Source organism: Coregonus clupeaformis, chromosome 37 (assembly GCF_020615455.1).
Source record: "Coregonus clupeaformis isolate EN_2021a chromosome 37, ASM2061545v1, whole genome shotgun sequence".
NCBI classification, from domain to species: domain Eukaryota; kingdom Metazoa; phylum Chordata; class Actinopteri; order Salmoniformes; family Salmonidae; genus Coregonus; species Coregonus clupeaformis.
Window position 1 is genome coordinate 24,374,744 of NC_059228.1, and position 27,785 is coordinate 24,402,528.

At 41.1% G+C, this 27,785-nt stretch overlaps 1 protein-coding gene across 2 annotated transcripts in view; it reads right to left on the bottom strand.

Annotated features, from left to right (window-relative positions):
- The window catches only part of LOC121553201 (SH3 and PX domain-containing protein 2A), a 94,041-nt gene extending 70,906 nt beyond the window's left edge, over positions 1–23,135 (bottom strand). For both annotated transcript variants that reach the window (XM_041866205.2, XM_041866204.2), the window contains exons 1-5: positions 22,753–23,135; positions 19,209–19,289; positions 9,989–10,064; positions 9,226–9,302; positions 7,803–7,894 (exon numbers count right to left, since the gene is read on the bottom strand). In XM_041866205.2, coding sequence (XP_041722139.1) covers positions 7,803–7,894; positions 9,226–9,302; positions 9,989–10,064; positions 19,209–19,289; positions 22,753–22,824 — 398 coding nt within the window. In that variant the 5' untranslated portion in view covers positions 22,825–23,135. The remainder of the gene's footprint in view (positions 1–7,802; positions 7,895–9,225; positions 9,303–9,988; positions 10,065–19,208; positions 19,290–22,752) is intronic.
- Positions 23,136–27,785: the final 4,650 nt, after the last annotated feature.

Below are 27,785 nucleotides of genomic sequence, written 5' to 3' on the forward strand. Positions count from 1 at the left end.
ATCAGATGAATTGCAATTAATTGCAAAGTCCCTCTTTGCCATGAAATGAACTTAATCCCCCAAAAAACATTTCCACTGAATTTCAGCCCTGCCACAAAAGGACCAGCTGACATCATGTCAGTGATTCTCTCGTTAACACAGGTGAGAGTGTTGACGAGGACAAGGCTGGAGATCACTCTCTGATTGAGTTAGAATAACAGACTGGAAGCTTTAAAAGGAGGGTGGTGCTTGAAATCATTGTTCTTCCTCTGTTAACCATGGTTACCTGCAAGGAAACACGTGCCGTCATCATTGCTTTGCACAAAAAGGGCTTCACAGGCAAGGATATTGCTGCTAGTAAAATTGCACCTAAATCAACCATTTATCGGATCATCAAGAACTTCAAGGAGAGAGGTTCAATTGTTGTGAAGAAGGCGTCAGGGCGCCCAAGAAAGTCCAGCAAGCACCAGGACCGTCTCCTAAAGTTGATTCAGCTGCGGGATCAGGGCACCACCAGTACAGAGCTTGCTCAGGAATGGCAGCAGGCAGGTGCGAGTGCATCTGCACGCACAGTGAGGCGAAGACTTTTGGAGGATGGCCTGGTGTCAAGAAGGGCAGCAAAGAAGCCACTTCTCTCCAGGAAAAACATCAGGAACAGACTGATATTCTGCAAAAGGTACAGGGATTGGACTGCTGAGGACTGGGGTAAAGTCATTTTCTCTGATGAATCCCCTTTCCGATTGTTTGGGGCATCCGGAAAACACCTTGTCCGGAGAAGACAAGGTGAGCGCTACCATCAGTCCTGTGTCATGCCAACAGTAAAGCATCCTGAGACCATTCGTGTGTGGGGTTGCTTCTCAGCCAATGGAGTGGGCTCACTCACAATTTTGCCCAAGAACACAGCCATGAATAAAGAATGGTACCAACACATCCTCCAAGAGCAACTTCTCCCAACCATCCAAGAACAGTTTGGTGACGACCAATGCCTTTTCCAGCATGATGGAGAACCTTGCCATAAGGCAAAAGTGATAACTAAGTGGCTCTGGGAACAAAACATCGACATTTTGGGTCCATGGCCAGGAAACTCCACAGACCTTAATCCCATTGAGAACTTGTGGTCGATCCTCAAGAGGCGGGTGGACGAACAAAAATCCACAATTTCTGACAAACTCCAAGCATTGATTATGCAAGAATGGGCTGCCATCAGTCAGGATGTGGCCCAGAAGTTAATTTACAGCATGCCAGGGCGGATTGCAGAGGTCTTGAAAAAGAAGGGTCAACACTGCAAATATTGACCCTTTGCATAAACTTAATGTAATTGTTAATAAAAGCCTTTGACACTTATGGAATGCTTGTAATTATACTTCAGTATACCATAGTAACATCTGACAAAAATATCTCATAACACTGAAGCAGCGAACTTTGTGAAGACCAATACTTGTGTCATTCTCAAAACCTTTGACCACGACTGTAGAACCCAGTTCCTACATTTGAATATAAAAATTGATTTTATCAAACAAAACTATGCTACATTTATCTCTGGGATCCTTAGGATGACAAATCAGAGCAAGATTATTGAATGTAAGTACATTATTTACCTTCAGAGGTGAATGTATCAAACCAGTTGCCGTGATAAGATTTTTGTTGTTGTGCACTGTCCTCAAACAATAGCATGGTATTTTTTCACTGTAATAACTACTGTAAATTGGATAGTGCAGTTAGATTAACAAGAATTTAAGCTTTCTGCCCATATAAGACATGTCTATATCCTGGAAGGTTTGCTGTTACTTACAACAGTCATGCTAATCACATTAGCGCACGTTAGCTCAACTGTCCCGTATACGGGACACCGATCCCGTAGAGGTTAAACTACAGTCATTGACTCAACAAGCATTGTCAGAACACAGAGCCTTCTCTTTGTTTAAACTCAGTGAGGTCTTTCTTAAGCTGTCAGAGGCTGCCAGTAGTTGCCATTGTGACATTATAGGCCTTTAGTAGTGTGATATGCCCAGTTGACTCTTACAGTCATGGTAGTGGCCATTTTAACTATGATAAATTGATCTATATGACAAAATATCCATAAAGAGACGTCAAACCCGCTTAATGACATACAATATTATTACTGTTACTTGTTGCCTAAACTGTACTTAATTAATACATTAAAGATTAAAGCTAGAAATAAAACTGTACTGGAACAATTTAATGGCGTTATCATAACAACCTCAAAATGTACACTGAATGTACAAAACATTAGGAACACCTTCCTAATACTGAGTCGCAGCAAACACCCCCCACCCCCCTTTGAATGGCACACATACACAATCCATGTCTCAATTGTCTCAAGGCTTAAAAATCCTTCTTTAACCTCTCTCCTCCCCTTCATCTACACTGATTGAAGTGGATTTAACAAGTGATATAAATAAGGGATCATAGCTTTCACCTGGATTCACCTGATCAGTCTATGTCATGGAAATAGCAGGTGTTCTTAATGTTTTGTATACTCAGTGTATGTCTCTATTTCTTCAACCAAAGGGATTTTTAAGAACAGTACCTCTAAATATTCAGAGGAATTTTCTGAAACACACTCAACTAGGCAGAGTCCTATTTTATATGGTGCCTCAAGAGACATGTAAATACTTACTTTTGCGCTTCATAAAAAACAGACTTATTAAATCTTACTTCATTTTGAAATAACAAGGTAATCAGATTAATAGACACTTCCATTTAACTATTCCATGGATCTAGCATACATACATGCATATATTTTCATTAGATTCAGGTTAGAGGCTTTTAAACTACAGAATAACAACTCTAACTGTCCTGCTGTAAACATTTCATAAAATGACATTATCAAGGGTGAGAGATGAAATAACCGTATATCCTGCTCCTTTTGATTCCTAGCCAACACAGTAAGACTTGTACTGTATCAAAAATTAACAATAGTTTTTGGGAACACTTTATTACAGTTTATCCTGACTTAGTGACCTGAACAGGAAAACATTTACTTACTGTATATGGAACTAGCCAAGTACTTATAAGTATCTCATTAATAATGTGTAAGTTGATGTAGTTGATGTAGTTAAGGTTATAGTAAGCAACCATCAGGTCCAGTTTTACACCTACCTTAAACACAACCCCTCTCCACTAACATACACACCAAGAATCATTACACCACTTCAGCCAATTCTTTCCTGAGGGCCAGTCAGGAGAATAGAGCTGTTATATTGGACGGTTGGACCTCTGGCCTCTGGAGCTAGATATTTATGGTCCTGGGCCATAGTGGCATATGAAATGCATTACCATGGAGGGCTGAGGGTGGGGTAGAGGGGCTGGGGAGTGTTGAGGGGTAGAGGGATGGGACCAGGGGAGGCTGGATCGGCCAGGCTAGCAAGTGACTAGAGATGGAATAATACACTTCCCAGGAGAAGAATGCATACACACTCTGGCTCAACCCACTGCTACCAACAGTAAAATCTAATAGATGTGCGGATGGTGAGGGGAGGAAATATGTCCAAACACTATTAAAATGTTTAAGATGGTGTGTTAGTGCTTTCTGCATTGAAGTTAACCTTTTGCTGACTGGAAAGTGTCCTTGTTCACACACACACACACACACACACATACATATACTAGAACAAAACAATCCCTCGCACACCCACTCTTTCCCTAATGCACACCCTCACACACTGAAACGTTCACTGTATGGGTGGGGGAGTTTCGAATATATCATTAAATCTGAATCCGCGAGGGCCCATCCTGAGCCAGAGTTGAGAATAACCAGCTGTTTGTGTGCAACTGCAGCTCAGTATTTGTAGGTGGGCCCATTAGACATGGAATGTGAGATATTAGTCTTTTGCACACAGTTTTTAACCAGTTAGGTTTCATCCAAGAGACGGAGTCTGCTCGAGGTATACACTAAACAAATACTGCTGTCCGTAACCTTAGTCTGCCCCTGCATGTGTTACCCCTGGTCCGAGGTCAAAAGTCATTGAACAGGAAGTCATTATAGGCCTAATCAAGAGTTGACCTGCCCACAGAAACATGCAGTGTGTGCACTTGAGGGAGGAGGGGGATGATAAGTGCATGGACACATCCATTGCCAGTGCTATCCAAGGCTGATTTTTCATGATTACCCAATGATGTCAGAGATAGAGAATGCTGGTTCGACCATGTGTCAACTACTAATTATATCTCTTGTGGTGATTTAATAACATTACACTGTTTTTGTGTAGTTGTTGTTGTTTTTACAGTATCTCCAAGGAGTAGGTTGTGTTTCTGGTGCATGTGTGTGCCTGTGTGGGATATGCATGCAACATACATGCAAAGGCACTTGTGCTGATTAAATCTACTGAACCTTATCTACTCTCACACACACACACACACACACACACACACACACACACACACACACACACACACACACTTTACCTTGTACTCCTACACTCCATCCTGTCCCCTGAGGTACAGAGTCAATGACAACCTCGTTTCCAATTTAGTAAAAGCCCCTAGACAATGGAGCTGCTGGATCCATGTCAGTGAAGGTAAATAGCATGATGGTTAGATTAGTTGGTTAGCTCAATGTCAGAAGCCAGCATAGCTTTTTGGCCTACATTTGCCCAAAATAGTTTGTTTCAGTACAATATCTATCATCTTATCTTTTGAGATGAAAACTCAGTGCGTCATTCAATGTATTTTGTTACGGTAAAACCCTTGTTCAGAAACATATCGGTGGCTCCCTCTTGTGATAGTCAAGGTACTGTATTTCTGGTTTCTGTATACTGCTTGAGGGGTGCAGTGAGGTTCCTGAGCCAGTAGAGGGCAGTGGAGGGAAGGTAATTGCAACTGTCCAGATGCTTTCTGTCTGAGAAATGAGCATACATGACTTCAACAAATAAATTACTTGTAGACATGTGAAATCAGGCCATAAGTCACGTCAGGTTGTTTCCTTCATACTTACTCAATGCCAATGACACCAATGACATACAGTACATAATCTGACAATGAGTCCTATGGTCTGACTATTGACAGAGAGCAAACCAAGGACTGTCAAATCAGACCAAAATAAGTTGGACTAAGTCTGAATCTATTTATTGTCCTCTCATGATGCCAATATACAGGTAGCTGCCAAAATAATGGAAATACTTGTGTAAATGAGGGATACAAAGTATATTGAAAGCAGGTGCTTCCACAAAGTTGTGCTTCCTGAGTTAATTAAGCAATTAACATCCCATCATGCTAACACTTCTGCTACACTACACACGTCGCCATCATTGTGCCATCAATGTGACATTCTACCTGCTACACAGAAACCAACCAAAATCTAAAATAAATGGTCATTATTTCCATTCACAAGATAGAATGAACGCCATCGAGAATTGAACCTCAGCAATTCTTGAGCTTGGACGCTGCCATTGGACGTGACGCGAGCAGTATAGCAGCTTTCATTGATTTCAAAGGAATAATTCCCTCAATGGCTGATTGCTGATAGCAATGCCCGACGCCCGACGGCTGCATTATTCTGCCATTATTTTGGCCATTATTTTGGCTACCATGGCTATGCCCTCATAGGATGAGAATGCCCCCCTCCACAGGGCACAAGTAGTCACTGAATGGTTTGATGAGCATGAAAATGATGTAAACCATATGCCATGGCCGTCTCAGTCACCAGATCTCAACCCAATTGAACACTTATGGGAGATTCTGGAGCGGCGCCTGAGACAGTGTTTTCCACCACCATCAACAAAGCACCAAATGATGGAATTTCTCATGGAAGAATGGTGTTGCATCCCTTCAATAGAGTTCCAGACACATTTGAATCTATGCCAAGGTGCATTGAAGCTGTTCTGGCTCGTGGTGGCCCAACGCCCTTTTAACACACTTTATGTTGGTGTTATTTTGGCAGTTACCTGTACATTTTCTACTAACTACACAATAAGAACAATTTCCTTTGGTTGTCGTAGAGGGATTTTAACATTGACTTTAATGTGACATACAAGATGGAGCCATGAGGGAGCCATAGATCAGTAGAGCAGAACTCTCTCTCTCTCTCTGAACTACAATCCAGGAGCAGGTCGGGAGCTGGGTGGTATGGAGGGGCTCCTCTGACAAACAGCCTGCCTTTACTCCAAACTGATTATGGGAAAACCTGTGGTGGGCTATCTGCGGGATTGAAGTGGGATTATACTTTTTGAAGTGGGATTATCGTGTGTGTGTGTGTGTGTGTGTGTGTGGAGGGTAGCTATCGTAGATGGAGACCACCATGAAGAATACCAAGAGAAGAATTGGTTGAGGCAGCGAAGATACATCTAGCCAACCACCTGAATGCTGTTAAACATATTTAAGGCAATTCACAGTTAAACAAATGCCAACATCTTTGTCAGCTTTTATTGCACATTTTCCAAGAAAGGAAAATGAGCTGAACTAAAATGAACTAGATTACCTCAAGATAAAAAGATAACTAAATGCAGATGTAAGTTTCCACTTCAAATGTCCATTGACACCAAGTACCAAACCCTACTGGTATAGATCTGAAGATGATTAGGGCTGGCACAATTACCGTATTACCGTGTAACCGACGGTTATGGATGAAGACTTTCATGAATAACGTCAAAACCATTAACTTTTTTTAAAGGAACGAAGAGCTGACTGAAGACAGGACGGCCGGGCATTCTTGTGGCTGAGTCCGTTTCTGCGGTAACATGTACTCCTAACAACGTGATGAAACTTTGTTGCTTCTTGCTGAAACAAGGAAGGTGTTGTAGCAAACAAGTCTTTGGTTGCCTAAGCAACGCCCCTCTCCCTGCAGCAGCAGCACACATAGAAATATAATGAATAAAATGGTCTTGGAACCTCTAACCCTGGAAATTTGCCTGGCAAACTCATGGGTACACTCGCAATGTTTCCATTGTAATGTAGAATGTTCATTCAAATTATGTTAACTGATGTGGCTCATGCAATGGAATTTATTTTTGTAATGTCAGTTGAGTTGAATCAACAAATCACAGCACATATTGATGGGTACACTTCCTGCTTTTACTTATTTATTTTACCTCCTGCTTTGTACCTATGGGTATGCTCACATTATGCCATCATTGACTTGAATGGGGACACCCGTTCTAGTCATTCCATTTCTATGGTAGCACATGCAGCAAGGAGCGGAGGAGAGGATAAATAAATAAATGAATTATCCATTAAAAAAATATTTGAATGGTTATAATGGTGACTGCGGTCATTTGGCTGGACAATAACCGTCATCCAAAATTCCATGACCGTCACAGCCCTAAGGGTGATAAATTAATTATAGTAATGCCTTGTCTGACCTGAGATCTGAACTTAACCTCCCTCTCATAATACCATTGAACAAAAAACACTGCGCTGGGATCAGGTGTCACCTCCCATGTATCATCATTAATATAACACCAGAGCCTTGCTGACCATCCGTCATCTATGTGACATGAGGTCACTTGGAGATCAAAACATGTCAGCGTGGGTGAGAGACGTCTGCACCAGCTGCTAGCACACTGACACACACACACACACACACGTACATGCACACCCAAATAAAACTTACGCGTGGTATTATCATATTCATACAAATGAACTCCTGGTACATAGTAACCTAAATGAAGCATGCTTGTTGTTGTACTGCTGTAACAAGTCCACTTGGGGGCAGTGTTTGATACCTTACAGTTTGACTGAAAAGTACAACATGAAGAACCGGTAAAAAGCCCCAAACAGTAAAGACAGAAATTGACAAATAGCCACCATATAAAACATGACAATATGTGGGATAGACATGTGTTATTATTATAAATTAAACTCACTCTTTAGGAGGGTTAAGGTCCTCAGCCTTGGTTTCAAAGAACCTCAGCACCTCCTCACTCTGGGAGATCTGGTTAGGGAGCCTCATTAGGGCCTGGAGGGAGAGGGGGAGAGAGATGGAAGAGAGAGGGAAGGAGGGCGAGAGGGAGAGAGGTAGCGATATGGAAAATATTAGAATTGTGAAATAGTATAATGCTCATTCACAATGACAAGACTTCATGACACATCATCAAAACAACGTTATCAGCTAATTAAAGCTAATGTGGTCACATGTTCCCTGGATTTCATCGACTGACTGACTCCATATGTGGAAGCCTCCCACTACATCACAAAAGGACTGTGTGTGTTCCTGTATAGCACGGATACGGACGGCACAGTTTACACTTGAGTAAGGCCCTGTTACTCAGCGGCTGAGAGGATGAAGGGGAGGTCTGGAAGGCGAGAAGGGGAAGGAAGAGGGATCAGAGCCCGGAGCAGTGATAACACAGAGGAAAACAGATGGAGAACGATAACTACCACAATCCTCTCTGACAGGACTACAATTTCGTCTGTTTTGAAAACTACTTTAGAAATAAACTGTTTGCATACAAAATGAATAACTGTATATGATATAGACGTAGGGACATACAGTATTTATATAAACTGTAAAACAGATAATGACATTTTAGAACATTATAATTTTTTTGACTCAGCACTTTGGGTCATAAGACAGGTTTCAGTTTTCTCCACAATAAATAGGCAAGCCACCAAGTGTCCCAGATCCAAGAATGCCTGAAACAAATGAGGTTAGGTGGCTAGCTGTGTTTATTTCTCCTTCTCAAATGCTGAATCATTCTGTTCTACGGATGCTGTGTTTGACCCTATTTCCCCCCTTTCCTATATAAACCCACAATGTGAAAGGAAATGACATAAGAGAAGATCGAGCAGGACTTTCCTGTGGATGCTGGTGGTGGAGATAGAGCCAGGCCTCAGAAGCTACCACAGCAAACATGCTACAAAGACATTCAAACTAAACCATCTCTTGAAATGACTGGACTATGTGAGATGTGGCTCCTTAGTAGGTTATGAGTAAAAGATAGACCTCTTGCCATACATTAAAGGGATACTTGGTAACAAGGCCCTTTATCTACTTCCCCAGAGTCAGATGAACTCGTGGATATCATTTTTATGTCTCTGCATGCAGTTTGAAGGAAGTTGCTAACCACCGCCAGTCATTGCACTAACGCTAGTTAGCATTGGCTCGAGAAACTACCTCTAACTTCCTTCATACTGGACTGAGACATAAAAATGGTATCCATGAGTTCATCTGACTCTGGGGAAGTAGATAAAGGGCCTCATTGCCAAAATCCCGAAGCATCCCTTTAAAACAGCAAACAGTGCATCATAATTTACTGCGAAGAAAAAAACATGATAATTTGTTCTTACTCTGCAGTAGTCATCAAGATGCTTCAACCTTTTCACAGCCACGTCTCTGACTTGACTTCGCCGAAATAAGACTTTACCTGTAAAAGAGACTTAGCACTTTGAGTTGTCATTGAATGTGCTGTTTCTAAAGGTACCACCAGGTGGCATGACATTAGCACAGACCCAAGCGTTCGGCAGTGGACTTTACACAAAAGGTCTGGTCTATTATGTAGTAGGCCTATTCTAAATAGTATGTAGTACTCAAGACAAGATTTCATGAAAAAGACCAATGTCAAATATGTGTGTGAAATTTGTGAGTGTGTATCTGTCTTTTTGTCTGTCTGTGATAACAGTAAGAGGACTGTTTCTTTTCGAGTGCCTAAGTGCACAGAGCCCACTCCCTGGCTAGGTTTTACAGGGCAGTGTAAACAACACTATCCAGACGTTTGGGAGCGGTGCAGCTCTCTGACAATGGCACTCTTCACTCCATTGGGGCATACTGAGGTTATCAGATTAGGGAGAGATTCTCTCTACCAGCCTCCCACTGCCATACCACAACCACACCACAGCTTTATTCACCCGACTGGAACAGTGGGAAAAATTGAAATGTGCTGTGTTAGAACAGACCCATTTCTATTCAAAATGATAGAGAAGCAAGTCCTTTCTGTGTGTTCTTGGGTTTCATTGAATTTGGTTTCATTGTGTTGTCAAACCCCCACCTCTAAAATGCTGCTATACTGGTTGATGAGTGCAGTATGTTCTCTGTACATGTTGGCATGCTCACCTGGTAAGAAGGGAATGATTCTGTTTTTGGGGTCCTTCTGTCCTCCCTCCACTGGGAACTTGTCCAGGATCTGCATCTGGAATTAAAGAGAAGGCAAAGAACATCTTAACTTTTGTCATATAAAACAAATGGATAACCGTTTTCAATTAATACAGTCCTAAGTGCTATGTAGTTTATTTTTTAAATGTTATTTAAAACTTAAATCAATTACTGCTGGTAATAAAGTCAATTTGATAGCTATGTGACAAACAAAGCCATTTAGCTATTAGCACTAAATGAGAGGAAGCTCAAAGTGGAGGAATCTAGATGAGATCAGGGTGAGGAGAACCACTGGGTCATGACCTCTTAGCATCAGTCGACCTCCCAGTTAAATGACTACAATGTGGGGTGTAATTACATAGTCTCTGAAGAGCTACTATGTACCAGACACAGGCCCACTTTCATCTCTGGCACTGCAGACAGCCTTACGTCACTCACCACAGTCATCTGAAAACACACTCACAACAACAACCCCCAGAACTCACAGCGCTGTGTGCATTAGTGTAGGTAGTCTAACCACATGAAGTGTTCTAGACATGTTAAACCTAGTCTCAGAGACAGTTCTCGAACCATGATCATTGTCGCTCTACTGAGTGCATAAAAAATTGAGTAACCCAATAATTTACTTGAGTTAGGGCAACAGATGTGCGTGAAGGAGAGGTCATTCTGTATCAAGTGGTCTTTTATGACGAGATCACATAAAAATGCATTCTGCTGTGAATGCACGCATGCCTGCAAGTTTGCCTACGTGTGTGTGTGTGTGTGTGTGTGTGTACATACTTGCGTGTGTTCATGACCGCATGTGTGCATGTGGCGTGTGCATGAATACATGAGCGCATGCATTGGTGAGTGTGCAAAAGGTGCGTGTGCCTAAGTGTCAAGTGTATATCTGTTTGCGTCACGCTCACTAAGTTTCGGGTTTCCTGGTCTAATAAATCATTCCAATGTGCTGTAGTAAATATATGCAGGGAGAGTCCTACAGTAACAAGCCTGCTCAGCTCCAGATGTGGTCCTGCCCTTCCTTGTTCCAGATGTGCTCTGGAGAGGGACTGATACTGTGAACAGATGTATCCAGGCCAGGGGACTGGGCCAGGGCCAAAGTGGACCAAAGAGGACGCAAAAGAACCAGGTGTACAAAGAGTCCCAGGCCAACTTGGTGGGCAGAGTCATTATGTCTGGGTCGGAATGGTTGTTTGAGAGGGTTTTCAGCTAAAGTTGGTTTAGTTATTTTCTTGTGGTTTTTCTCTCTCTGCTTCTCTGCTGCCGTTGATGAAACTTTACATCTCTTTTGGACCTTGGTATTTCCCCCTCACAAACAGAGACCGTAAATGAGGAGTGGTTTCCTTTGAAGGGGAATGCACTCAATATTGTCCTTTGAGAGTAAGGGGGAAAAGCTGAACATTAAGAGCTGGTTTGGTTAACCAAGTTATCTACAGTATATAAATGGGAAGATAGAAATTAAAGTTTCCCATGGCATCATGCTATTGACAAAAAAGCAAAGATTTAACTCTACTAAAACCAGATTCAATGCATCTTACAAAACAATGCATAAAGAGATTTGCACTTACAGTAAGTGTGGCTGCAACAAAATATGGGATAAGCCTACAGGATGAGGCAAATCTGTTTTCATGTCATTACTCTACACACACTGCCATTATTACATCTACAGAGTAATAATAATAATAATAATAATAATATGCCATTTAGCAGACGCTTTTATCCAAAGCGACTTACAGTCATGTGTGCATACATTTTTACGTACTCAACTGTACCTTCACTAAAGCTTAGTTTTTCTCAAAATTGCATTTCTCAAAAGAGCTGCAGATAACATGTTACTTTGAGTGTGTGGCACAGTCAGAAAAACAATAGGCTCCTATTGTTTATCTGACTGTTTATCCGACAGTGCCATACACTCATAGTAACATGTTATCTGTATCGCTGGTGGACATGATAGCAGTAGCCTGCTCCCCGCAGGCTGGGAGAGTTCTCTCCACACCTCTAACAGATCTCTGGCAAACCGAGAACATTCCCAATCCCAGAGCAATGCTGGGATCCCCCTTAGGCACGACTGGATCTGCTCCAAACTTCACGGGACAGGTGGGAGACCCATCATTCCCATGGAAACACAGTAACAGCTTGGAATCACAACTCCCTGTGCGGGCAATTCTCCTGTTACATTTGTGTTACGGCAGCTTTAGTCAGTTGCCCAGGAGATGTTATATTTGTGTATACAGTGTTTCTTTCCCAAAGTGTGCAGTTCAGTTTAATGTGTTAAAAGTGCTGTGTCAGCCAAGTCTACCCTATGGGGGGATTAAAATACAGGTGCTAGGATGTAATTCTCTCTCTCATAATTAATGGATGTTATTTGTAGGGGTTGATACATTTTTCGTTAGTGCAAATCAAACCTGACATTTTCAAGTGAAAATGATCAACTTTAGAATCCGATTTAAACCTTGAATACACTAGGCATAGAAGGCATAGAATGCACTTTGGTCTGCACTGTAAATGTTTGGCCAGATTGCAAGTGTCACACCCCTGTGGAATGTGTCCGTTTTGAAATGAAATTCCAACACCTATCTTTTACATTACTCCTAACTGGAAAAATTGCCAAAAGTCAATGACTATGCTTCTCAAGAATATTTCAGATTGCCATACCATAAAAAGCATATCTGAAGCACAGGCATTCATAAACAGAACACAAAGAGAGAAAGAGTAGGGAAACAAAAATTGACATTGAGTATTGTTCAGCGCCCAGACAGAAAGAGGGTGGAAGAATGTATGAGTGGGAAGACAATGAATTTCATGTAGTGGTTGTGTTCTAGCATCAACAATACATTTGTTTACTGCATGTACACTATCGGCCAAAAGTTTTAGAACATCTACTCATTCAAGGGGTTACATTGTAGAATAATAGGGAAGACATCAAAACTATGAAATAACACATATGGAATCATGTAGAAACCAAAAAAGTGTTAAACAAATCAAAATATATTTTATATTTGAGATTCTTCAAATAGCCACCCTTTGCCTTGATGACAGCTTTGCACACTCTTGGCATTCTCTCAACCAGCTTCATGAGGTAGTCACCTAGAATGTATTTCAATTAACAGGTGTGCCTTCTTAAAAGTTAATTTGTGGAATTTCTTTCCTTCTTAATGCGTTTGAGCCAATCAGTTGTGTTGTGACAAGGTAGGGGTGGTATAGAGAAGATAGCCCTATTTGGTAAAAGACCAAGGCCATATTATGGCAAGAACAGCTCAAATAAGCAAAGAGAAATGACAGTCCATCATTAATTTTAGACATGAAGGTCAGTCAATAAGGAACATTTCAAGAACTTTGAAAGTTTCTTCAAGTGCAGTTGCAAAAACCATCAAGCGCTATGATGAAACTGGCTCTCATGAGGACCACCATAGGAATGGAAGTCCCAGAGTTACCTCTGCTGCAGAGGATAAGTTCATTAGAGTTACCAGCCTCAGAAATTGCAGCCCAAATAAATGCTTCACAGAGTTCAAGTAACAGACACATCTCAACATCAACTGTTCAGAGGGGACTGTGTGAATCAGGCCTTCATGGTTGAATTGCTGTAAAGAGACCACTACTAAAAGGACACCAATAAGAAGAAGAGACCTGATTGGGCCAGGAAACACTAGCAATGGACATTAGACCGGTGGAAATGTGTCCTTTGGTCTGGAGTCCGAATTTGAGATTTTTGGTTCCAACCGCCGTGTCTTTGTGAGACGCGGTGTGGGTGAACAGATGATCTCCGCATATGTAGTTCCCACAGTAAAGCATGGAGGAGTTGTTGTTATGGTGTGGGGGTGCTTTGCTGGTGACACCATCTGTGATTTATTTAGAATTCAAGGCACACTTAACCAGCATGGCTACCACAGCATTCTGCAGCGATACGCCATCCCATCTGGTTTGGGCTTAGTGGGACTATCATTTGTTTTTCAACAGGACAATGACCCAACACACCTCCAGACTGCGTTAGGGCTATTTGACCAAGAAGGAGAGTGATGGAGTGCTGCATCAGATGACCTGGCCTCCACAATCCCCCGACCTCAACCCAATTGAAATGGTTTGGGATGAGTCGTACGGCAGAGTGAAGGAAAAGCAGCCAACAAGTGCTCAGCATATGTGTGAACTCTTTCAAGACTGTTTAAAAAGCATTCCAGGTGAAGCTGGTTGAGAGAATGCCAAGAGTGCGCAAAGCTGTCATAAAGGCAAAGGCTGGATATATATAAAATATATTTTGGTTTGTTTAACACTTTTTTGGTTACTACATGATTCCATATGTGTTATTTCATAGTTGTTATTTCATGATGTCTTCACTATTATTCTTCTATGTAGAAAATAGTAAAAATAAAGAAAAACTCTGGAATTAGTAAGTGTCCACACTTTTGACTGGTACTGTATTTTGATTTGTTAAAAAGAAATTGGTTGCTACATGATTCCATATGTGTTATTTCATATTTTTGATATCTTCACTATTATTCTACAAATGTAGAAAATAGTAAAAATGAGTAGTTGTTCTAAAACTTTTGACCGGTAGTGTAGTTCACAACAGAGAAATGAAAACAAGTCCTACATACAGTCCTCAAATGATTCCGATGGTCACCCTTGCAGTGGCGTGTCCAGGGTCTGGCCCAGTGGCCCCACCAGAAATTCTGAGATCTGATAGGTTGTCTCTGAATATATTGATAATTTTTACCAAGACGCGCACCGATAGAAAGACTCAATCTCACCGGAGAAAGCATCGGAGCGAGCGAAACAGCGCCCCTCTGTTTTAGTATGTGTAGCCCATGTAACTGATGCTGTCTGGCCAAATATAATATGGCATGTCATACTCTTTTTGGCCAGACAGTATCAGATACATGGGCTGCAGATACTAAGACAGAGGGGCGCTGTTTGCCTTGCTCAGATAATTTCTCTTGTGAAATAAATTCAACCTCTTGGGAATTGAAGGAACATTTGAAAACACGGATAGACAAGAATTATAAAATAATTGTATACGTTTGTTTCTTTTTTTATTACTAACCTTTTTGGGGAAGCCTGGCTTCCCTTGGCACCCATGAATACACGCCACTTTTTAGGCTGAATGTCATTACACTTATGGTGTTTGTAATAGCAACTAGCTCTCACAGTCTCACGTCAGAATTAGATGTTCATTCATGTTTCTCAAATGTCAAATTCTGAAGTTGTTCCAAACATCACATTTCGAAGTGTTTAATGTTAAGTTTAGGTATTAACTCATAATTTTTAAGGTAAGGGTTAAGTTTAGGCATTAACTCCAAAATCTTAAGGTTAGGCAATAAATCCAAATGGTTAAGGTAAGGGTTAAGGTTTGGGATAGGCTTAAAACAAAAATATAAAACAACGCTTTCTATCGCTGGATTCAAACGTACAACCTTTGGAATCAGAGGCAGATGCTTACACCCATCCGCCATCCCCGCCCTAGCAAAAAAGAAACCTACTTGAAGGTAAAAGTGCTCACTGTTGCCCCTTATGGACGGTTTCCACATCATCTCCCGACGTCCTCAGACATGGATGAACGTCGAATACTGACTTGCATCACGGGTGACCTGGCTGTGTAATAGATGTCCCTTTCCATTCAAATGGCAGGTGCACAGTGCACTGTTCGGATGCTGGACTTATTTTGGAGTTGATGAACGTGCGCAGGTAACCTACTAAACCTACTTTTTGAAATGATTTGTTTGACAATCAGATGAAAACATCATGACTGGTTGTGTTCATGACACATTAAAAGGTAATACATTTTTACAGTTAAATTACATGTCTTTACTATAAAAACCATAAAAGAAATGTATCCACATTGGAGGTCCCGTTAAAAAAATAGAGACCCCCCGAAAGTCACAGTATAATTCACACTCTGGATGGCACTTTCAAGTGAACTCACTGCTGTATGCTAATACCTTTATATAAAATCCTGACCTTGAATGCAAACACTTTTTGAATTTATTTATATTTTATTTGAACAGGGAAATGTACCAAACATACTGTAAGTTGAAGCATTTAATGCGTTGAACCATCATAATTATAGCGAAAAAAAATCGATTAACGATCAAAATGTTATGGCCCCTCTAAACTGGGTCTGTGCCCCACCTTGGCCAAACCATTCAAAATGTTCTGGACATGCCACTTCACCCTTTACCTATTACAGAGGATGGCTATCACACACTTAGGACTGATCAATACCTCAACAGTTTATTGATCCTGCCTTCCATTGCTTCACTCAAGGTTTCATGATTAGTACTTTCACACTCAAAATGACATCAAAGCTCATAGGATTTGGGATAGTGAATTTTCTAAGTGAATAAACTAGGGCAGCAGACAAATTACAGTGCAGACAGAGATGATTCTGATTCTGATTCTGGTCCAACTCCTGAACCCAAAAATAAAGCGACTAAGGGACCTTTAGAGGAGTTTCCATCCGAGCGGAGAGCGAAGAGAAACGGGCCAACTTGCACACGCCGCAATCCCCCAGTGGAATGTCATGACCTCTGTGTTATGTCGTCTGTGGTCCAAGGGTGTGGAGCAGGGAAGATAATTTCTCTTTAAGGGTAGAAACTCTGTTCGGGATCATTTCTGCTTAGTTCAAAATGTGTGGGTGAAAACATTTCTCTCAGACATATACACACCAGAGATGATGATGTAGGAGCACAAGCTCTGCAACATTTTACACCAAACAAAATTAAAGCAATTATTTAGCTAAATCTCAGGAACTTGTGAGAAATGTGTAGATTACTCATGTGTTTTTACACTCTACACAGTACAAACTGTGAAGTCAGCAAAAGATGAGAGAAGAGTCAACTGGATGGAAAATAATGGTTTCTAGTGATAGCATCCCTGAGGAGTAGTAAAGAGCTCTGATGAGTGTGCTAGAGAGTTTGGCAACATTAGGAGTAAGTGTACTTAAACCATAACCCTACTTTCAAGGGATACTTTATCTAACAGACAAATCACTAGCTAAGCTAGTGAACACTGGCTAACAATACTACACATCTAGCTATCAAGAGCTACTGCATTTCGAAGACAAACAACTATGACAGGCAATTTCATAAACACATGAAAATTCATGTCCAGCTTTATGTTACAACTGTGTACACCAACCACATTTTTTAAAATCTCAGATTTCATTCTTTTATACTAAATAATGCATATGATCCCTTGGCAAGCCAGAGAGTGCAAAGCATGTTCCTGTTCCCTGCAAGCTTCGAACTGAAGAGTGTGATTGTGCTTAAAGGACAGAGAACAGAGCTGAGCCTCAGATGAACTGTAGGTGTCTGTTGGCACCAGGCACAAATACTAACTCACACAGACAGGCTTTGTGTCTACTTAGCAGAAAACAAGAATTGCAGCCACTAGAGGAGTTCATAGAACAGAGAGGAATGAAGGAGTGGATCATCTTAACTATTGCTAGATTTCTACAACACTAGTAGCCAAAAAATGAATTATTTTTGGCAATGAAGTACAGTAAAACGTCATAATCTTAGATTATGTATGTTGAAAAATCACAAACTAATGGAAATATATGCATCATTAAAACACAGCGAGAAACTGTGTTTGAGTATCTACAATCTAGAGCAAGCGGGAAGGATTCATTACTTTATCCAGCATGTAGTACAGGAAAAGCCACCCTTATCTCTCGCTCTCATCATGTTTGGTGGTCATTTCACTCCCCATTGACCATCCCTCCACCCCTCCTTCCTGATCATGACTTCCCCTTCATTTCCACTCAGCGCATGTTGGGATTAAAGCCTGTCGTCTCCTCAGCTGGATCCTATACCCCCAGGGAGGTCACAAATCCCACTGGCCCGGAAGGACTTCCAGGAGACTCAAACACTCAACAAGTGTTCAGTGGAAGCTGCTTGCCACAATGTTTTCATCTACAGACCTATAAAAGGACACAGCTGTTTAAAAGCCTGTGTGATATTGTCATTGTCAAAAATTGGGCTACAATTCAAGTGCTAAACTAAATTGCTTCCGCAAAAATACAAAACATTGTTCAGATGAGGACTTGGAGATGTTGATGAAGATAACTAACCATGTTACTAATGTTATAACCATGAATCCATTCCCTGGATCACCCAATGAGTCTACCCTTCTTCCTGTACCTGGTCCCACATAATGATAAAAGATACATCATATGCTTTCAGTCAGTGTATAACAATACAAGGGACGAACAACACCATAACTGACTAATGGACCATACTGTATGACTATGAGGGACTAATAAAAGGCAGTATCCCTACACATTCTCTGTGTGGACAGGTGTTGACCTTTGTGCTTCACAGACACTGAAACTGAGCCAGAGCCAGGAGCAGGGATCTCTGGACAATACTAATGTTTACAGAGACAGGGGAGATGCTCAGTTTCCATCAAACAGAGCAGGATAACAGGATTTTACTGGCTATTAGCAAGGGTCCCTGGAACAGTCAAGGGTCCACCTTCAACAGTCAAGGGTCCCTGGAACAGTCAAGGGTCCCTGGAACAGTCAAGGGTCCACCTTCAACAGTCAAGAGGCCTGCAGTACAGTCTGAGTATGAATGTGTCTTCAGTGGGTTTCAATTGGAAAGTTTGGCATCAGCAGCCCAAGAAGTTTCCCTCAAGGCCATTGATGTCCCTCCAACCAATAAAGGGGCAACTTCACCCCTCATCCAATCTTTCAGTCTGAGGTAATTTTTTCCTCTCACCACTAGTCTGCAGGACTTGTGATGCATGGACAGATGGGATTTTCCCTATTTCCGCCAGGCACCAATGGTCTTCAATGGGGCTTTTCAGTTGGGGCTTCCCCTGATTGAAATAATTTTGTAGGGAACACACAAAGCATTGAGGGTTGACTCCCCACTGAGCACCAGACGGCCATCACTCAAAGTTCATGTTAATGTAATCTCATAGAGAACCTCATAGCAATGTCTTTTGCAACATATTCTAATAGATCATGAGTATTATGGTCCATTTAGAGGGCAGCAGGTCAGTTTGACAGGAAATCCAGGGTTGGGGAAAAGTATATGTTAAAACGTACAGATTCACTGTTTGAAATACACGTTTACGTTAGTATAAGTTTAAGATGACTGAGTGCATGATCAAACAGATACTGGAAAATGGTTCTATATCATCGTGCTATGGTCATATCTGCTAAAGAAAAATAAACTCTTACCTGGAGATCAAAGAATTTGCTGTATCTCCTATAGATGACATGAGAGGTGGAGTCGGAGTATGTGACATTGATGAGGTACACCTACAGAAGAAAACAAACAAGGAAAATTCATTAACAACAAAGTCACATTCGTCAAAGACGCATACAGTGTCTTCAGAAAGTATTCCTACCCGTTGGCTTATTACACATTTTGTTGTGTTACAGCTTGAATTCAAAATGGATTAAATATTATTATTTATTTCACCCATCTACACACAATACCCCATAATGACAAAGTCAAAACCTGTTTTAAGAAATGTTAGCACATTTATTGAAAATTAAATACAGAAATATCCAATATACATAAGTATTCACACCCGTGAATGAATACACGTTAGAATCACCTTTGGCAGCGATTACAGCTGTGAGTCTTTTGGGTAAGTCTAAGAGCTTTGCATACCTAAAATTCTTCAAGCTCTGTCAAGTTGGTTGTTGATCATTAATAGACAGATTTACATCAAAACTGTAACAAGGCCACTCAGGAACATTCAAAATCGTCTTGGTAAGCAACTCCAGTGTAGATTTGGCCTTGTGTTTTAGGTTATTGTCCTGCTGAAAGGTGACTTTGTCTCCAAGTGTCTGTTGGAAAGCAGACGAAGACAGGTTTTCCTCTAGGATTTTGCCTGTGCTTAGCTCTATTCTGTTTATTTTTATCCTAAAAAACTCCCTAGTTCTTCATACCCATAACATGATGCAGCCCCGATCATGCTTGAAAATATGAAGAGTGGTACTCAGTGATGTGTTGTGTTGAATTTGCCCCAAAAATAACACTTTTGTATTCAGGACATAGAGTTAATTTCTTTGCCACATTTTTTGCAGTTTTACTTTAGTGCCTTATTGCAAACAGGATGGATGTTTTGGAATATTTGTATTCTTTACAGGCTTCCTACTTTCACTCTGTCATTTAGGTTAGTATTGTGGAGTAACTACAATGTTGTTGATCTATCTTCAGTTTTCTCCTATCACAGCCATTAAACTGTTTTAAAGTCACCATTGGCCTCATGGTGAAATCCCTGGCCGATTTCCTTCCTCTCCGGCAACTGAGTTAGGAAGAACGCCCGTATCTTTGTAGTGACTGGGTGTATTGATACATCATCCAAAGTGTAATTAATAACTTCACCATACTCAAAGGGATATTCAATGTCTGCTTTTTTATTTTTACCCATCTACTATTGGTGCCCTTTTTTTGCGAGGCATTGGAAAACCTCCCTGGTCTTTGTGGTTGAATCTGTGTTTGAAATGTACTGATCGACTGAGGGACCTTACAGATAATTGTATGTGTTGGGTACAGAGATGAGGTAGTCATTCAAAAATCATGTTAAACACTATTATTACACACAGAGTGAGTCCATGCACCTTATTATGTGACTTGACTCAAGACACTTCAGCTTTTCATATTTAATTAATTTGTAAACATCTCTAAAACATATTTCCACTTTGACATTATGGGGTATTGTGTGTAGGCCAGTGACACAAAATCTTTAAATTCAGGCTGTAACTCAACACAATGTGAAAAAAGTCAAGGGGTGTGAATACTTTCTGAAGGCACTGTAATACCACTTAGTTTTGAATGACCCAATGACACATAGAGAATTCCCTTCAGACTAAACTTCAAGAGGTCAGTAGAGGTCAAGCTAACTCATTAGGCCTGTCTGTCTGCACACACCTCATTAGAAGCCTGTGTGTGGTCAAAGAGGTGGTCAACAGGGTTTAACCATTAGCCATTTCATTTTGGGTTTCACATTTAAACAATTGAAGGAAATAAACAACTATTTACACTTCATTGGCTCCAACTTTGATAGACTAGCTAGTTAGGCTAGAGTTGCAATTTCTAGTATTTTACCATGTTGTTTTGTCAGACTCTAGTCTACAGCCATGACATAGTCCCAGAGGGGGCTGTTGGCTATAACTATATGGCTAGAGTGGGAGCTCTCCCTGGCACTCACTATGTAGGCCACAAACACTTGGGCACACCCTGTCTTCTACTGCAGATGCAGGAACATATGCTATTGTTCTGCATTTGTATGCGAGTTCTGAGTGTCGCTACACATGGCTACAATCTGTAAAGACATAACTGTCCTATTTGAAATCAAGTGTTGATTTTAAGCATAGTTCATTATAGAAATAGTGTGTTGCAGGGTGGAACAAGTTCCTGTACAGTTAATTGAGTGGAGACAACATGACCAAATGCTTTGGATTAAGTGTTTAGGAAACAACAGTGCCCCTAAAGTGTGGTAAATACAGATCCCTTTGAGAATGTCTTACATGCAGTGCATAGAGAGCAAATTTGGAGCTGTGCAGTAAATGGTAACATCAGTTCAGACACCTCATTTGTTCGTATGACACACATTTAGTATATGTATTATGTGTTTTGGGCACTAGAGACTCATTCAACACATCATCAAGAGAAGTTCTCTCAAGCCCAACATAATACTGCTGAATGTACAATAGCTGTACAAAACAATCGCTTTCTGGTGTTGTTGTTGGACTGTTAAAATAACAATGGGTTGCAAACTTGCAATAAAATCCAACATGGTATCTGACCATATCCACATCACTCTGCATGCAAGTCAGCATAATATCTGCATGACTAGCAAACTCTCAAGACTTTGTCAAAGAGGCCAACGGATTCCACAGAATATCTCCAAGCTGGCGGGACATTAAGCAAAAACACCACCATTAAAGCTTGGGTATGTGGACTGTGGAGACATTACTTATTTATAAGTAGTGTTTTTACTTATTCTTACTAGCTAAAAGCACAAGGACATGGGACTTCTTCCAAGGCAAGTTAAACACAGGCTTGTCAATACTTGTTAATGCCCCATTTCATGTATATACATTATAGAACATTTTAAATAATTTAAAAAATTGCTTTTTGGACCAGAGGTGATGGAAGGTATCTGAAAGAAACTGTCTTCAATCTCTAAACACTGTGGTAATACTGTAGTTGCCAAAGGCTCTCAGAGTCATTGTGCCCAGTCTCCCTCTCTCACTCATGCAAGGAAGTCACACTGTAACCTTGGAGACAAAAGACAAAGGGTTGCTTTTTTCCTCTCTCTAAAACAGGACAAGCATTTTCAGTTGCTTAGCTCATAGATAATGAGATTTGATTTATGTTTTACTCATGGGACTTCCCAGGCCAGCAGCATCTCCCAATGTGACACCCCAGGTGGAAGGCTTTGCACTGGGCTTAGGGACTTCAGGGAGGACTGGTTACATCGATCCTCTCTCTGCTTAAATAATCCTATTGGACCTGGCAGACTAATAGATTTTCCTCCATATAGACTAGCATTGTTCCTACTTGTCCCATAGCATATAATTCTACAATATAGATAACTCAAGTTTTTACTTATTGACAGGAGAATGACCACAAAAGCATAATAAAAGAATAAGTATGTGCGCGTATTTAAAGTGATAGCTCAGACAAATCTTCAAGTAATTGTTTATGGTCATGAAGAACAAGCCAAGCGTCTGCCATTGGCAGAGACCAGTAGAGTATACTCACATAATGTTTGGAGGGATTCCGCCTCTTCTGCACATCCACAACATTCACTTCAAGGACAGTTCGAAACTGCATCTTGAACAACTTAAAAATGTGATCCAGTTGATGGAAATGTAGTTATGTGGGGGGCATTTATGCTCCTCTTATTGTCAAGGAACGTTTTAGCAGGTCAATCTATCAATGCGCAAATGTCCTTAAAAATACATCATGCAAGCCTAAAAGAAAAGTCCATGTTTGTCATGTAAAGTTTGGCGTAACAATGCGCAACTTGCGTGTTGATCCGCTATCCAATGCAAGTTGCTGCCAGCTGCAGGTTATTTTTGCGGAGCAGGAAATACTGTAAACAACACACTGAACAGATGGAGGGCAGCGGTTTGGCGATCGCATAATGCAGAGCACTGCTGCTCAGCCCTCCTTGAAGGAAAAGTAGGTTGGACCTTGTGTTGGATAGTTACAGTCCTTTAATGAGGGGCGGGGTGACTCTAGCAATTGTCATTTGTAGGGCTGAGGAATTACTAAAGCCTAAGAAATAGTGTGCTCCCAAACACATAATATTTATAAACAACTAGAATATAATAAAATAGAATAGCTTATTTAAAATATTCTAGTAGAATAGACGTATCTAAAGGACCCATATCTACCATGACTAGCTAGGCCTATCATGAAATAGGCCTATAGGCTACAGCAGGAATTGTAGGTCTGCTCTAAATTGGATTCCAACAATGACGAATTTGGCATAGGCTACAAAAACGACAATTTCACAAGTCTTTATTTAAGTAGTCCAATCCACACAATGAGTATAAAGCAATAAGCATTTTTACAGTGGAAATGATGACACCCTACAAGTCCACTATAACACATTCAGTAAATTGCCATAGGACACATTTTTGTAGTTGAACAAAATTGCATTTTCAATAGTTAGTTTTATCTCAGTCTGTTAGTCTACTGTTTTCCATTACCCAATTCCATTGTTGAGCAAGAAGTTGAAACAAGTGGCTATACTGCACTCTATTGGTCATCTTTCATAATGCATTCTATGGTTCTTTGTCATGAACCCAGAACTTTTCTAAATCTAAATTGTAACACGTGAGCAAAGCCTCCAGCCGATGCTAGCTGGATCCTACTGTACAGAATTCCGGGTTCTCCCACTCTTACCCTGAAAACTCCCTTTGCCCATATTCACCAACTCTAAAGAGGCTGTTGAAAATATTGAAACTGATAGGCCTATAGAAAGTTGGGTTGCAACGTGGTCTCAGAGCATTTCGTATTATTCAGTACGTAACTCCAAGACGTTCCATTTACTATAATATGTTACGTTTTGTATAGTATGTACGATCACCATCATACTGTGTGGAGGTCCCATTAGAGCTCATCCACTGGCTGACTCGAACTTACAAACCTGTACATTTCACATACATTCTGCCATTGAAATGTGAGCGTAGCCGGCCAGTGAGTGGCTCTGACAATTGTTTGGTTTGTTTGGCCTACTACACAATCTAAATACACTGAGACTGATAACCTCTTAGGATATTTATTCAAGTAAAGCATATTTGTTTACGTAGTTTGAATTGTTTGTTTTCTAATACTTGCTTGTTGTCTTTTTTTTCGGAGTTTCTCTCTCAATTGCGAGTGGCGAATTGCCAGGAACTGAGGTGTGTTCATTAATATGGCGCACAAGAACGTCACCTGTTTTCACTGCGTGGACTCTACATTGTCCTTTGAGATGGATGGTATTGGTAGGCCTACTTTTTCAGGTTATTAAAATTATTTGTCAATTGTTTAAATCTAATACTCATTTAAATATTTCATTGTGGTTTAAAAAAAGATAAAACGAAAAGGATCATCTAAATAATGCATTCTATGCTACTACGATAGGCCTATTCAAATCAAATCTAATCGTATTTGTCACATGCACCAAATACAACAGGTGAAATGCTTACTTACAAGCCCTTAACCAACAATGCAGTTCAAGAAATAGAGTTTACTAAATATTTAATAAATAAACTCAAGTAAAAAAAAAAAAAAAAAAGGTAACACAATAAAATAACAATAACTAGGCTATATACCGGGGGTACCGGTACCGAGTCAATGTGCGGGGGTACAGGTTAGTCGAGGTCATTTGTACATGTAGGTAGGGGTAAAGTAACTATGCATAGATAATAAACAGCGAGCAGCAGCAGTGTAAAAACAAAGGGTGGGGTGGGGGGAGGGGGAGGGGGGGTGTCAATGTAGTTTGTTGGTGATGTGGACGCCGAGGATCTTGAAACTCTCGACCCACTCCACTACAGCCCCGTCGATGTTGATGGGTGCCTGTTTGGCCCTCCTTTTCCTGTAGTCCAGGATCCAGTTGCAGAGGGAGGTGTTTAGTCCCAGGATCCTTAGCTTAGTGATGAGCTTTGTGGGCACTATGGTGTTGAACGCTGAGCTGTAGTCAATGAACAGCATTCTCACATAGGTGTTCCTTTTGTCCAGGTGGGAAAGGGCAGTGTGGAGTGCGATTGAGATTGCATCATCTGTGGATCTGTTGGGGCGGTATGCGAATTGGAGTGGGTCTAGGGTTTCCGTGAATGATGGTGTTGATGTGAGTCATGACCAGCCTTTCAAAGCTCTTCATGGCTACCGACATGAGTGCTACGGGGCGGTAGTCATTTTATGCAGGTTACCTTCACTTTCTTGGGCACAGGGACAATGGTGGTCTGCTTGAAACATGTAGGTATTACAGACTCGGTCAGGGAGAGGTTGAAAATATCAGTGAAGACACTTTGTCCGCGCATGCTCTGAGTACACATCCAGGTAATCCATCTGGCCCCGCGGCCTTGTGAATGTTGACCTGTTTAAAGGTCTTGCTCACATCGGCTACGGTGAGTGTGATCACACAGTCGTCCAGAGCTGCTGGTGCTCTCATGCATGCTTCAGTGTTGCTTGCCTCGAAGCGAACCTAAAAGGCATTTAGCTCGTCTGGTAGGCTCGCGTCACTGGTCAGCTCGCAGCTGGGTTTCCCTTTGTAGTCCACAATAGTTTGCAAGCCCTGCCACATCCAACGAGTGTCATAGCCGGTGTAGTAGGATTCAATCTTAGTCCTGTATTGACGCTTTGCCTGTTTGATGGTTCGTCTGAGGGTATAGCGGGATTTCTTATAGGCATCCGGATTAGTGTCCCGCTCCTTGAAAGCAGCAGCTCTAGCCTTTAGTTTGGTGCGGATGTTGCCTGTAATCCATGGCTTCTGGTTGGGAAATGTACATACGGTCACTGTGGAGACGTCATCGTCAATGCACTTATTGATGAAGCCGGTGACTGAGGTGGTATACTCCTCAATGCCATTGGATGAATCCCGGAACATATTCCAGTCTGTGCTAGCAAAACAGTCCTGTAGCATAGCATCCGCATCATCTGACCACTTCCGTATTGAGCAAGTCACTGGTACTTCCTGCTTTAGTTTTTGCTTGTAAGCAGGAATCAGGAGTATATAATTATGGTCAGATTTGCCAAATGGAGGGCAAGGAAGAGCTTTGTATGCATCTCTGTGTGTGGAATAAAGGTGGTCTAGAGTTTTTTTCCCTCTGGTTACACATGTGACATGCTCGTAGAAATTAGGTAAAACGGATTTAAGTTTGCCTGCATTAAAGTCCCCGGCCACTAGGAGCGCTGCTTCTGGATGAGCATTTTCTTGTTTCTTATGGCCTTCTACAGCTCGTTGAGTGCGGTCTTAGTGTCAGCATTGGTTTGTGGTGGTAATTAGACGGCTACGAATAATATAGATGAAAACTCTCTTGGTTGATAGTGTGGTCTACAGCTTATCATGAGGTACTCTACCTCAGGCGAGCAATACCTTGAGACTTCCTTAATATTAGACATCGCGCAACCAGCTGTTATTGATAAATAGACACACACTCCCACCCCTCGTCTTCCCAGACGTAGCTGTTCTGTCCTGCCGATGCATGGAAAACCCAGCCAGCTCTATATTATCCGTGTCGTCGTTCAGCCACGACTCGGTGAAACATAAGATATTACAGTTTTTAATGTCCTTTTGGTAGGATAATCTCGAACGGAGATCATCTAGTTTATTTTCCAGTGATTGCACGTTGGCCAATAGAACGGATGGTAGAGGTGGGTTACCCACTCGCCCATCATGTTTAAATTATCAATTTCCTGACCCTACCTGCTGTTGGTATCTTCCAGGTTCAAGATGGAGCTATAGGCCTATAACCAGCTCTATGGTATGCTTAAAGGTTGAGGTCACGCTAGACCTACAGGCCACAGCTATATTTGTTATGTTCACCTTCTGGTGAGGTTCCCAATCTGGGCATAGTGTTCTGCAGTTTTTGCAGTTATTTCAGTAATCTCCAAATTGTTCTATTTAGCTTTGCTTTTTGATGCTACGCTACTAACCTACTTACTTTTTTATTAAATATGTTTGTACAAAGTTCCTGTGAACCTTTGTGCCTTATTGCTCACTGCAATAAGGCATATGTATGTGTAAGACTAGGCCATTTGTTACACATACATGGGGGGGTCAAAAATGGATTGGTTTATTGTTAATAGATTAGAATAAATCAAAATGAATTGGCTTATTGTTAATAGATTAGAATAAATCAAGCCCTTTAGAAATACACATTTCTCCAAAGCAGTGAGTGAGCTACTTGAACCTCGATGTGATACAGAAATTACAAATGACAAAAGAGTGCGTGACAAAAAAATTCACACGGTGGCGCCAATAGCACGGATTTCAATTATAACTCGCATCACTTGAGTTAGGACAGGGAGGGTGAGGGTCAATGCAATTTAAAAAAGAATTAAGTCAGGTGAATTAAAATTAAAATATGGAAATGTAAGATTTGATGATGAACTGGAATCGTATTTAGGCCTCGGCTAATTGCACTGGAATAAAAATGTCAAGCCTGTTATATTTCAAGTTGAGTCAGGTAACTGAATTAAACAAATTGATGTGAAGAAGACTGCATTTGAGTTCAATTTGTTTAATGTATTGCTAAGGGAGTTGGAAGGAATTTATCAAATGCTTTGTTTGGCCATGTCAA